This window comes from Teleopsis dalmanni, chromosome 1, assembly GCF_002237135.1.
Source record: "Teleopsis dalmanni isolate 2A chromosome 1, ASM223713v2, whole genome shotgun sequence".
Lineage (NCBI taxonomy): Eukaryota > Metazoa > Arthropoda > Insecta > Diptera > Diopsidae > Teleopsis > Teleopsis dalmanni.
The window spans coordinates 144,809,793-144,823,370 of NC_051846.1; the positions used below are offsets into that span (position 1 = coordinate 144,809,793).

Sequence of the window (13,578 nt, forward strand, 5' to 3'; positions counted from 1 at the left end):
ATAATTCATGCATTAAACTATGCATTAAAAATAATTAATAAAAATATTTTTTAAAAATATCATTATAAATATTATATATAAAAAATAATTAATAAAAATAATTTAATAAAAATATTACTATAAAAATATTTATTATAAAATTATCATATTTAAAAGCTTATCAAGTAAGAGCTATACACTTAGTTTTAAATAAAAAAAGATAAGAAATATCAATATAATTCCCTTAGACAATTTAATTTCCTGAAACTATTATTTGAAACTGATTTTATATAAAGAACTATGTCTGATGTCTAGGACATCAACTTTTTATATTATTCTCCAATGATTTCTCCAATAACGCGCGAATAGCGCTAATTTTCTTTTGCTTTATAGCTGACAATCAATTATTTAACATCAACTCAAAGTTCAATACTCAATATAATATACATAGAATATATAAAGATTCTATATATAATAGAATCTTGACTAATTATTTTAAGTGATGGTTCCCACCGTGTTAAAGACACGCCTTCATTACCAACTGCTTAATCGAATCTTTGTTTAAATAGCTTAGTTTTATTCTGTCCTTGTTATTTAGTAAACTTTTTAAGTCGTTAATATTATCTTTCGCTAACTCCTCGATACTATTGAAGAGTAGTTTATCTAGCTCGTCTGTTCTCTTCTTCCAAAGAGTGCACGTATAGAAAAAAAATTTTTTTTGTCTGGCTGATTATAGCTCTTTAATAAATGTTATGTGAGATTTTCATTTTGGATTCTATTCTTTGATTTCACTAAAAGGGCACAAGACTGTAGTAACTGCTATCATTTTAGAGTCATTCCTTCCATTCTTGCTTATCAGCAAATATAAGAAAATATTAGCTTAAGAATATAATATTCTTGCTAATAATAAAACTCTGCCGTCTACAGTCTGGTATTTGAAGCTATTTTATTTTAACATCACTTTAAGCCAAGTTCAGTAGATTAAGGACCAGTTCTGCAAGAATTCCTCACTAGAGAAATCCTATTTTTGTCAGCTTAAGAGTTGTTTCTTTTCATTCAGTATGCCGTTGTCGTAGGACCCAAATCAGGAAACATTTAATAATATTCTTACTACATTCTCATAATATTCATCACTTGAAAATATGTGCTTATGTACTATATAAATCATTGTAATTAAGAAATCTATTAATATAATCTTGAACACAATATTTATTAGAAGTTACGAAGTTACTAGGTTATACCTGCCCTACTTCAAGTTTTAATTGTTTTTTTCTTTGACAAATGAAAACTTCTATATTAACTTTGGAGTTCAGTGGAATTTGTTCCCCACTATCTTAATTCATCTGTTTTTCTCTTTAATTATTGTCCATGGTTTCTGAATCAGATGGATTTAGTTTTCTAAGTACTAAGTTTATTTACTCCCTAACTATTCTCTGGTTACTAAAATAAGAATCTCAGCACCATAACCCTCAGGGTGAATAATTAGAATATTCATTATTTATTTCTAAGAGGTGGTCATAAACTCAATTTTCGAAGTACTAAGTCTGCTCATCCCTCAACTATACCCTGATAACTGAAATACGATTCTCAGCACCATTATCCTTACAGTCAATAGCTAGAATCTTCATTATACATTCCTAAGAGTTGTTTTTAGTGGGTTAATTTTACAATTTGTTTTCATCTAGTCTGTCCCATTAAATCAACTTTCCAGATTGTGGTATGGAGAACTAGCATCAGTGTCTGTTTGTGATGGTGGCTTATTAAACAATATAAGCTGCTAAATAAATCCCAGTTGGTAAATAACATTTCGAGTTTATTGATTACTAAATTTATAAAAAAAATATTTTAAACTACAATTTTGAAATTCTGAAATTGAGAAGCAGAAAAATGTTGGTGGTGAAATTTTTTTAAAGTTGCACACCAAAAACGTAACCACATTTCGGTTCAGCCGCAGAATCGTAACTCCAATGTTTTTCACATCTTGCAGAATACTTTGTTTTACCCAAGTTTACCTATCTCAATACCATTTATGGGCCCAACTACATTTAGTATTAATTACCAAGCAAGTATCAAATCGCCTTAATTGCAAAGTTGTGGCCTCAAGAGTTGCACTCACTCAAATTTACTGTAAATGACGTTTTGTGGTTGAAATTTCGCAGACAAACTTCAGCGTCAGACGTGCATTGAAGTATTGAATACTTATAAAATATGGATGTACTACCAATTGAGGCACCTATTGCAGCATTGAGAGATTATGAAAATATTATTAAGTTGAATTAGCGCAAGTAACTAAAAGCAGAATTTGTGGTATTTGCCGAAAGAGCAATGGTTGAACGGCATGAGTTATACTAAACTTATGTAGAAATAATTCTAATAAAATGTAATTGTAAATATATAAAGTAAGATTTGTAAATAGAACTCCTACTAACTGTAATATAGCTGCGTTAATATATATAAACTAAAATTAGTAGTAGGCATGCTTAGTTGCGAAATACCATACATACTCGTACACATAAACTAAATACACTTTCATTAACTCTAAGCATCATTTAATACAACACATATTTTTAGTTGTAAATTAATTACAGTTATTTATTTTTATTTATAAATAAATTAGATAATATTTCATTAATATGATTATTAATAAAATATATTTCACACTTTTTAAATAATAGGATTCTCAAGTTGAGGCAGAAATTGCTGTTACTCCGAAGAACATGCGTAAACGCAAGACCACCCATAGTGACCCCACGCATGGCAGTTTCTTCTTACGAGTTGGTGCCATCGGTAAGCATCCCGAAAACTTTTAACTCACTTATTTCACAATAAACTTATTCTCTTTTCTAGCATTTGGTTTGGGAGCAATGATTTATATTGGCTTGGAATTCGGTTCATTCTTCGAGATTCCTTTCGATTCACCCTGCCATCATATCTTGATTGGAGTCAATCCCTTACTCCAAATGATCTTCACCTTTATGCAGATGTACTTCATATTCATGAATGCGAGAGTAAGTATATTGATTCGAATTTGAATTTTAGACTCTATTCGTTTGAGTTAATTTATTTAAGATTAGTTTTAAGCTTAAGTTTTTATATTGAAATGTCGAAAACAAAAGGTTTACAAAAGCCATTTGGGTGTAAGTTGGTATTGCTAAGCTCTATTGGCACTCTAATTGGCAAATCATTGCATTTTTGTCATTTTTATAATTTTTATTATTATTTTTGTTTATATTTTACTTATTTGTTTTATTTTTCATATGATCCATTAAAAGTCCTAAAAGAAAAGTTATAACACAATAAAATAGGAAAGTAGAGCTAAAGCCAGAAATGAAATAAAAACAATTTATTTAGACTAGAGAAACGATAAAAAACAGTAATAAAACATCAGGTGAGGGTTTGTGGAATAGATCCTTTTGGAAATACTACAGAAACTTTTAATTACGAAAAAATAAATGATAAAAGAATTAGTTTTTTCAGGGAATGTATTTATATAAGGACCTTAAAAACAGGACCGGTAATAATACTACTTTTTAGATGCATATATATGAATGTGTATATAAACTGCTGTTAACTCTTATTACAAAATATAGTAAATAATTTAGTGAATTCTAAGAACACTGCTAAACAACATTTCCTAAACTAAGCCCTCTTCCTCCTGGCACAATCCGACGCTACTGTTAAAAACACCACTATTTTGGAAAAAATCTTTATAAGAATTTTTAAGAAAATGCAACTTCAACAATATAACCTAGATTTATTTTCTTTAATAAGTTTTGTAATGAAGTAACATTCTCCCTTGTATTTCAATTTTGTTCTGGATAAATAAAAACAAATGACAGAATCGAATTCAAAAATATTTTCGGACGTATATATTACTGTTAAAAGATTTTTAGTCCCATCTCAAAGTACTCAAGACATGCCTTTTATATAACAAAACTTTGTATTCTATTCAACTAGAGTATAGGCTTAAAAAAACATTTGCAGTATGTTATCTATACCAATTGACTTCAAATCTGTAAAAAATGTCTGTTCATCTCTCCTAGATTATCACAGATATATTAAATCCATCAGATCCTTTGAGAAGCAAAAGGGTCATAATTAAAACTTCCATTTCGTTCTGTTAGATGCAATTGTCCCCAGGTTTAGACAGTTTTAACAATTTCGAGATCAAGTTGCTTGTGCCATACATGCGATTATCACAGATAGATATCTCAAAAACTATTGGCACATAGCACCTGTACTTATTTTACAAAACCGTTCATTTCAGTTCTTAAAACTGTAAAACCAGGTTACGAATTCCAAATTATGAATTTTACAATTTGCTCTAAAAAAGAAAGAAGATAATACTACCGCAAGCTTCCGTCTGTTTGCATAATGAAACTTTAAGTATTATATCACCATCCTCATATTCTTAGATTTTCTAAAATTGTTGAACAATAGCCGCTCCTTCTTGTGGATTTTTTGCTTCATCTTTTTAGTGACTGAAAGCTACTTTTCTTATCCACGTACGTGGTCGAACTCTTTCTTGATTCTCCTGTAATTTGCATGTGACAATTTTACTTGTCTACACACCTTTATCTAGCTCCAACATACTTGTAATTTGATCAGTCCCTTCCATACAGTTCTTGTATTAGGAATTTATTGATTATATCTCCGTTTATCACTTAATTTAGCTTAGTATTATACTTTATCCTGTTCTCTTCTTTTCTTCCAAAGGACCAACAATTTTGAGCATGATTTTCCTGAAAAATATACACACGACTATTTGTAGGGTTTAATAGAACTTCTTACTGAATCGTTAAGGGTTAGCATTAGCATTTATTACTATCATTAAGAATCAAGGTTATAATTTTTCTTTTGGGATTTATCATTTTTCATCATCAATTTTTATTTTTCTCATTTTTAAACCTTTCTCTATATATTTATGCACATCACATATAATCATAGAAAATAAAATAAAAACGAAAAACCGAAATTTTGCAAGTAGTTTTTAATTAAATTTTATGTACATAATCCCTTCTTTATGCAGACTAGGCCACCATTTCAGGTACGAAACTTAATCATTTTGTAATCATTTCATCCTATTTTTAAGCAAATTTCTTTAGTTCATCCTAATGGCTTTAAAAATAATTTTAAATGAAAGTGTTTTTGCATAAACGAAAATTATTTACATTTTGTTGAGAGAAGCAGATATTTCCAATTATAAAATTAAATTATTGCAATCTTAAACCTGAACATAGTTTGGGAATCTCTGCTCTAAGATCAACGTTCAACTGTAGTTGCGTCAACATTTTTGGTTTTCTGTTCTTTTCGTTGCAGCTCAATATCCACCGATTTAAGGTTATCGCTCGTTTTGGTCTTATGCATGTGGTAGCCACCAATATCTGCGTTTGGATACGCACTTTAGTTAAGGAATCATTGCTTGAAATCACTATTTATCATCAACGTCGTGGTCCCGAACCAGAAGACTCACCAATTTCGCAGTCAATACGTCAACATGCTTTACGACATGCTGGCACAGTTTTGCGTACTCACGCTGGACCCAATGAGGAATTTGAAGTATTGGATGGTGAAGATTTATTGCCAGCAAATACTTATAAAACCGATAATGTTCTATCAAAATTGGTACGCAAAACTGTTGATGGCATATCGAAGTCATTGGGTATGGGCTCAAATGATGATGAATTAACAACCGCTTTATTAACAAGCACCACCACAACAACTCGCATTCCCTACACTACGCCTGGATATCAATGGCATAGTACTACTATGGCACGCAAGTTGAAGAAGTTTATCAGCAGCACTACTGCAGCTACCACCACAAGTTTGGGTACTACAGCCTCCACCACAACAACAACTACGACCACTGAATCGCCCTTCAATAGTTTCCACCGCACATTTTCAACTGCCGCTGCTACTGCTGCTGATGAGTTGTCTGCTTCAACTGGTAATAATGCTGGATACACAACAGCTACTGAAACCACCGCTGCTAGCACTTTATCACCAACAAGTATCACTGCTGGTATAGCTTCATTTTTCAATAACTTGGTATCATCAACACCTAGCACCACAACTACCACTTTCACACCCTCCACAACCACCGAAAATACTGTTAATATTATGAATAATCTTTTCGGACCAGGTATGGAGAATAGCTTCCAGACTTACTCCGGTATTTCACATCCAGAATCGAATGGTATTGTTTCATTTGAAAATCTTGAAAGTTTGGATAATATTTACCCAGCGGCTTTATCATCAAATATTGCTACACTTAATGCTACTGCCTGTGGACGTGTGGATATAATGGGTACTATCGTCTACGATTCCGCACCGTATTTGTATCCATTTATAATTGAGTATTCACTTATTGGCGCTGTTGTCTTGTATGTTATGTGGAAGCATATTGGTCGCTATCCTGGTCGTTTGAATGACGAAGATTTAGAACATCGTTTGGAAGTTATGTTATCACGTCGTGCTGTTGCTATGGCTCAACAGGCACGCTCAGGACGTGTGGACTGTGTTGGTTCTTCGAAGGGTTTGTTCTTTGGCCTATTGTTGTTGGTTGGTGCTCTCATCTGTTTGATACTCTTCTTCGTCTTGGTGCGTCATCAGCAGTTCTCCTTGCTGGCCATTTACTTGGCTGATGCTAGTCATTGCATACTTATGGCGTTTGCTATATTGGCGATTATAATTGGCTTTATAAGGTAAGTTAATTTTTTGAAGCATCGGTAGTATTTTTACATATCTTTCGTTACGATTGAGACTTATTATATTTAACAACAAATTATGAGAGCTGTGTAAAAGAATTGTATACATTTCATGGTAATTTAATTATGAGAAAGTTTTCGATATGTGTTAAGTACTTTTACGTATAGAACTAATAAATATATGTATATGCCAAGACTTTAAACCGGAATTTTTCCATTTCGGTTTTTTTCGGTTTTCGGTTCGGTTCCAGTTCAAAGCCCTGGTATATACATATGTAGATAATATATATCATATATATAATATATATGTAAGTAGTCTTTTAAAGTTATTACTTTAAAGAAAATGAAAATATTAAAACGTAGTTAGCTAGCAAATATATATATACATATATTTTTTTAACCTATTTTGTAAAATTCTTATTAAATTTTTACATCAGTCACCGTCATAGGCAGTGACTACTTTCCTTAATATAAACTATTGTATTTAATAGAGAGGTTTCGAAGCATAATGAATTGTAACAACAAAATTTTTATTATTTTCCATATTTCACATTTCCTTATATGGATCTAAATTTAGAGACTAGAAACGAAGATAACATATATGCTTATTTTATTGCACTGGTTAGAATGGCCTTTCCTTTAAAAGTACAAGCAATTTTGAAAGCTCGGAAATTACATCTTAAATATTTTGTATTGAAATACTATATATAATGCACATATATACAGTTCTATAAACAATTATGAGAGTAGTTTTTCCTTTGCACAGAATGCCTTTTAACCTACTATTGAAAAAAAAAGAAATTCCTTTAAAACTTTATATACCTAAAATCGTTTGTTATATATACATATACTATATATATACTATATATATACTAGCTAAAAAACTAAATTTACTTATATACAAAATTAATGTATTTTTAATTCTCAAATCCAAATTGCAGAGTCAAAAACTTGAAATTCCGTTGTGAGGAACAATCGAACTTAAATGACATCTTGTTGCGTATCTCCGCTTTCGGTCTCTTTACCTACTCTGTGTTCAGCGTGATCGCCGGCAGCTTGAAGGCATTCGAGAGTGAGCCCAATCTACTAGTCACTACCACTGGCGGTGTAGCAGTATTCCAAGTTATATTGCAGCTGCTCTTCATTGCCGACGTATCGCGCCGTCGCGTACATTTACCAGAGCATGATCGCAGCAAGCCAGGACGTCAAATCGTCACATTCCTGTTGATATGCAACGTTGCCATGTTCGCTATTTACACGTTTGAAGCTCAAAAAGTATTCGCCAATCCTGTAAGTAGATATGTACGTGAGCGATATATGAAGATATGTTTAATGAAACAGTTTTTTACAAATTTAAATAAAGTCGAAAAGCATAAGTATGATATATATTTTTTTTATAAAATAAACAAACGAACTTTGATGGCTTAAACGACTGTAGTTCAAAGCTCGTATTGGAATTTGTAGTGCATGTAAATTTTGTTGCTTTTGATTCAATTTGTAGTTCTTTCATTATAATTCATGTTATTTGAAACCATCTTAGAAGAAAATCTCATCCATTATTTTTAAAAAAAAAGTTATATATTTGTATATACGAGTATAAACAATTCATATAGTTATAATTTGTTTTTGAAAACTTGATTTAAAACTCTTTGTTTCACTTTCTTCATATCTTCATGTATTGCTTTTCACATTATCTTTTGTATTTTTGTGTATTTCCCATCAAATTTTTATAAAATATTAATTTTGTTCATTTTTTTCTCATTTCTCATTTCTTATCTCTCAAATTGACCATCAAACAAAAGGTTCAACTTGATTTCTACGGCTTTGTGCCATGGTCAATAATACAACGCGTTACACTGCCGCTCTGCATTTTCCACCGATTCCACAGTGCTGTCACACTAGCTGAAATCTGGAAGACAACGTACAAGGCACGTCTGGAGTAAATCTCAACCAATTCGAAACCCTAGATGAAAGAAAGTAAATTAATGATGAAGTAAGAAGTAGGAAGTAGAAAAGAAGTATAAACGTAGAAGAAATCATGTGACAAATACATGACAGTCGACAGCCGCTAAGACGAAATAGAAGAAGGCATATATAAAATCCATAGAAGCACCAAAATCACTCAATTTTGCAGAAAAATTAAATTAATTTAAATTAGTTTAAATAGCGTTTAATGATTAAAAAAAATATGATTAAACAAAAAAGTAAAAAAAAAACAAAAAGTTAAACAGGATTATCAGTCATGTGAAAAAATATAAAGAAAAACAAAAAATTCATCTGAAGCATCCTTAAGGACCATGGTTAGAAATTAAAAACAAAGTTGAAATGCCGAAGAACATTTAAATTAATAAATTACTATAATAAATTATTAAGAATTAAATATTAATATTGAAAGAGCAAAGATAAAAAATTATAATGAAACTTTCTGTATTTATTTAAGTATAATTCTAAGCATTAATTAATATATTAATTAATTAATTGATTAATTGATTAATATTTTTTTAATAGTTAAGTGGAGCAAGTTTTAGACATTATAATTTAGTTTTGTTATTAAAAAAAAATGATATTAATTATATATATTTTGTGTATTATATATTTTTTATTATTTATTACATATTAAATCAAAATTATATTATTTATTAATTTGTTTATTTATATTTTTAAATTTTATATTTATATACTAAAAAACAACTTTTAAAAAGGGCAATTAAAAAAATATAATATTACTTCTAACAAATTTCATAAAAAATATATTATTTATATATAAATATATATAAAAAGATTTTTGCTTCTATTTGTAGTATTGTAAAATGTGAGTTAAATGCAACATTTAATTACTAAGTCATTACTTATAGTAATCATATTTAATAGTTGATTAACAAAATACAAAAATAATAAATTAAAAATTTCCAAAAAATAAAATAGTACTTAAATGCACATATTTTTTTTATTAATTAATTATTGACAGGAATTTAAAAAGATTTAAGGAACTTTTCCCTACAAAAACAAAATTCAAGTATAAGAAATAGAGTTCATCTCAAATCGTAATATTTTCGATATATTATAAATATTCAATATATTTATAAATATGATAAATTGTAACGATAAGTTGCGAATGTAAATATTCTACTCAATTTAAAACCATAAAAACATTCTATTAAATTTAAATAAATAAAAAAAATTGAAATATTTCCCATCTGAGGTAATATAAATTTTTGGCAAGATTTTTGATATATACACGATTTTTGAATATAATGTTCGAACCACAAACAGTGCTAAGTAAAACCATAAGCCCATAATAGCATTACTATCTACAAATGAGATATATATGGTATATTATATAAAGTATTAATATGAAATAATCATTAATCATTCAGTATAAACCAAATTGTTTTCAAAAATAACCCATTAAGAGGACACATTTCTAAAAAGATTGACGCTAGAAATATTAGTAATGGTTTACGCATTGGAACCAATAGGTACTCTTTTGTAATATTAGTGTCAATTTAGGTTTGGATTGAATTATTTGAAATTACATGAAAATTGGTCGATAACATATCTAAGTTCAAAAGGAAACAGTTCTAGAAGAGTTCTTTTTTCTCAAATCAGGGAAAATCAACAGGATATGGCTATAAGAACACTCTTCCGTTAATATTTTTAAGTTCTTATAAAATATAAATATATTCTTCAAATTCATATTTTCTGCTAAAAAAAAATCTCAGAATCGGCAAGGATAAAACTTCATAAATATTACTAAATTGCGAGAATATTGTTTAGTATCTTTCAATATCTAAAAAAGTTACAAATTATTTTCAGAGCGTAATTGCCATAATTTCAAAGCTACATATAAATTACATGAAAAATAAATATATATATATGTTTATATATATAAACTATTAAGAGCTAAAAAATTATAATGTAACTGTTTGATTTTACTGTTGTTATTATTAGAAAGGACAAGTTACACCCCGTCCTTTAAGATTTATTGTGCTTTTTCTGGAGAGAGACTCTTAAGCTAAAGAGATTACTTAAGTTTATTGATGAAACTAATAATTAAGTCCTATGGTGTATCAAACTCGTTCACTAGAAAGTATATCCATTAAAAATCAATTCAAACTGAAATAGTTTTTAAATAGAAACTATATCTTACGATATACCTAGTCTACATTTCATGATGTGAATATCTAACTGCATATTGGAATACTATATCATTCAATTTGAAATTTAGTCCCATTATTTAGTTTTTACACCATTAAGATTTGCATGAGAAATCCTTAATGGATTGCATGTCTTATTATAATAAAAAATTGAAAATAATTAAAGTGAAATATATTGATTAGCATATTATGAGCTATAATGGCTGGCTATAATATTTGAATAATATTCATACAATAAATTTATTAAAATTTATTATATTTTCACTTTAGTATATGTATATCTCATTCAAATATGATATATACATATGCAAATTCTTTGACCTATGAATAAAAGTATGGAGAGTTTCAATTGCTGCTTTAAACAAATAATTAATTATTATTCAATAAAAGCTCTGTTAAATGAAAAGTCCTATAAAAGGACAGCTTCTTTAACTATGAAGTATTGCTAATCGACTATTTCCACTTTTTAAACAGCGAAGAAATATTCTTTGAAACGATATTCTTTTGTCCTTCAAGACAACTGTGTCAATCGTCCATTTAAGGAAGCTTTTATTGAAGCATTCTCTCTTCGAATTAAATTAGTTTTTGTATCCCTAAGCAAATACGATTTTGAAAATAGAGGAAAAATTTTTAAATCCAATTTTTGAATATATTAATATAACATATTACATATATATTATACATCTGTGTTTATTAGTTACAGTAGCATTTCAAATAATAATAAATTTTGCAACAAAGTTTTCATTGGACTCACGTATTCTTCGTAAGTTGGAGTTCTTGAAAAAAAATTCCAAGAAATTCTTGTAAAAAATCTTGAAGATTTTTACTTCTCACTTTGAAGAAGTGAAGTTTTTAGAATAGAAATAGAATAAAATAGAATACCATAAACCCTTTTCATGTCCTCTTCTACAAATCAGCGCAGAGGTTTAGCTCCATTGTTAAGGTATTGTTAAGGGGCAATAATTCTATATAATGTTTCCAACTAGTTAGATTAATCTAACTTATAAAGCTATAAGTTAGATTAATCTAACTTATATTACATAATAATTTTATAATTAATAAATAACTATATTTATATCAAATTCCTAAAAATTTAAATACATAAAAAATGAGTTAATAAAGAGCCCTAATTATTTTTTGTTTATTTTAACTCTGTTAAAAATATTAAAAAATTTTTAAAAATATTAAAAGCTTATTACGATTTAATTTGTAATAAAATTATTACAAATTTTTTAATATAAATTTATTTTATTTAAATTTTTTATTTAAATATTTTTATTTTTTGTAAATTTATTCTTTATATCTTCCGTTTTTATTTTATCATTTGTATTTTTGTTTTTATTTTTCTTATTATTTTTTTTTGTTTTTATATTAACTAATATTTAGAATATTAAAATCAATCCACAATTTTAATTTTTTTGAAAGCATATTAAATGTATTTCACTAATAATTTATAATATAATATTTAGTTCTTATACAAGATATTTTTAAGTAAAAAAATAAATAAAAATTACTTAAGTAAAATAAAAATTTTGAGGTGTAAAAATGTTAAAAATTTTTGAATGTAAATCTAAAAAAAAAAAATTAAATAATAAATAATTAAGAAAAAATAAAATAAATCAACATTAACATTATAAATGAAAATAAATCGTTCAATGATCGTCTTGTTCCCATTTCTCTTTATATAAATGTTAGTTTTTGAAGTAAAAAAATATTTACATATATACATGATAACATAAATATATAAAGTAAATGCATTAGATAAGATACATATAGAATAGTAAATGTATGTACTCAAAATGTGCTCTAAAAGTGTTAAGCCTACATTTATGTACAAATATTGTTACAATTTCAAAATATATTTGCGTATTTGTGGTATTTGGTAGTTTAATATTGAATAGAGAATAAATCTTATTGCTTCTTATTGCTCTTTTTATATTAAAATTAAATCTCAACACACCTCGAATAATTTGAACAACCAACTCATTAACATACATATAAAGATTCAGATTCATAAGAACGAGGATAAAGGATAGATTTTTTTCTTTTTAGGAACTTTAGTTGCATTTACGCAAAGAACTGAGATAAAAATATATTAGAAATGGTGTGAAGAAGTGATTATAATGCAGTAATTATATATTTGAAGAGGATTGGGAACAAGGATATGGAAATATAAATCTAAAGGGCAAAAAAAGATTTGTTGGTAGTAAGAACAGTATTTTTAGCCACTGTTCTTAATGGAAACATTGAATTTAACACATTTTTGTTGTTGAAAGTATATAAATTAAGGTTCTGATAGATTTCTATATAGTCTATATAAAAAATCTTATCTCTTTGTTATATATGTTACTGTACTACAGTAGTTAAAGAAATCTCAACTATTATCAACACATTTTTGTTGTTGAAAGTACATAAAATAAGGTTCTGATAGATTTCTATATAGTCAACTGCTGAATATTGCAGAATAAATAATCTTATCTCTTTGTTATATATGTTACTGTACTACAGTAGTTAAAGAAACTTCAACTATTGTTTATATAAAAAAGAGTCATAACCCAGTAATAAATCAAACACCTTAATAACGTTATTATTTACAATGTAGAATCAAGATACCACATCAGTCTTTCTGCAGATATCGCATCTTTTTTTTTACTTTCTTTGAAAGTAGACGCTTTGTTCTCTCTATGCTTGAAGCACATTAAATGCGCATTAATCCAGCGATTTAAGTACATATT

The 13,578-nt window shown here is 27.9% G+C and overlaps 1 protein-coding gene across 2 annotated transcripts; it reads left to right on the top strand.

The window, feature by feature from the left end:
- Positions 1–2,654: 2,654 nt before the first annotated feature.
- Positions 2,655–8,705, top strand: LOC119669192 (proton channel OtopLc; the record flags this gene model as incomplete). 2 transcript variants are annotated; one of them, XM_038079003.1, is given in 5 exon segments in its annotated part: positions 2,655–2,766; positions 2,827–2,987; positions 5,299–6,683; positions 7,628–7,988; positions 8,489–8,705. In XM_038079003.1, coding segments are annotated over 5 exon segments (2,160 nt in total), but the record flags the coding sequence as incomplete, so codon positions are not given.
- Positions 8,706–13,578: the final 4,873 nt, after the last annotated feature.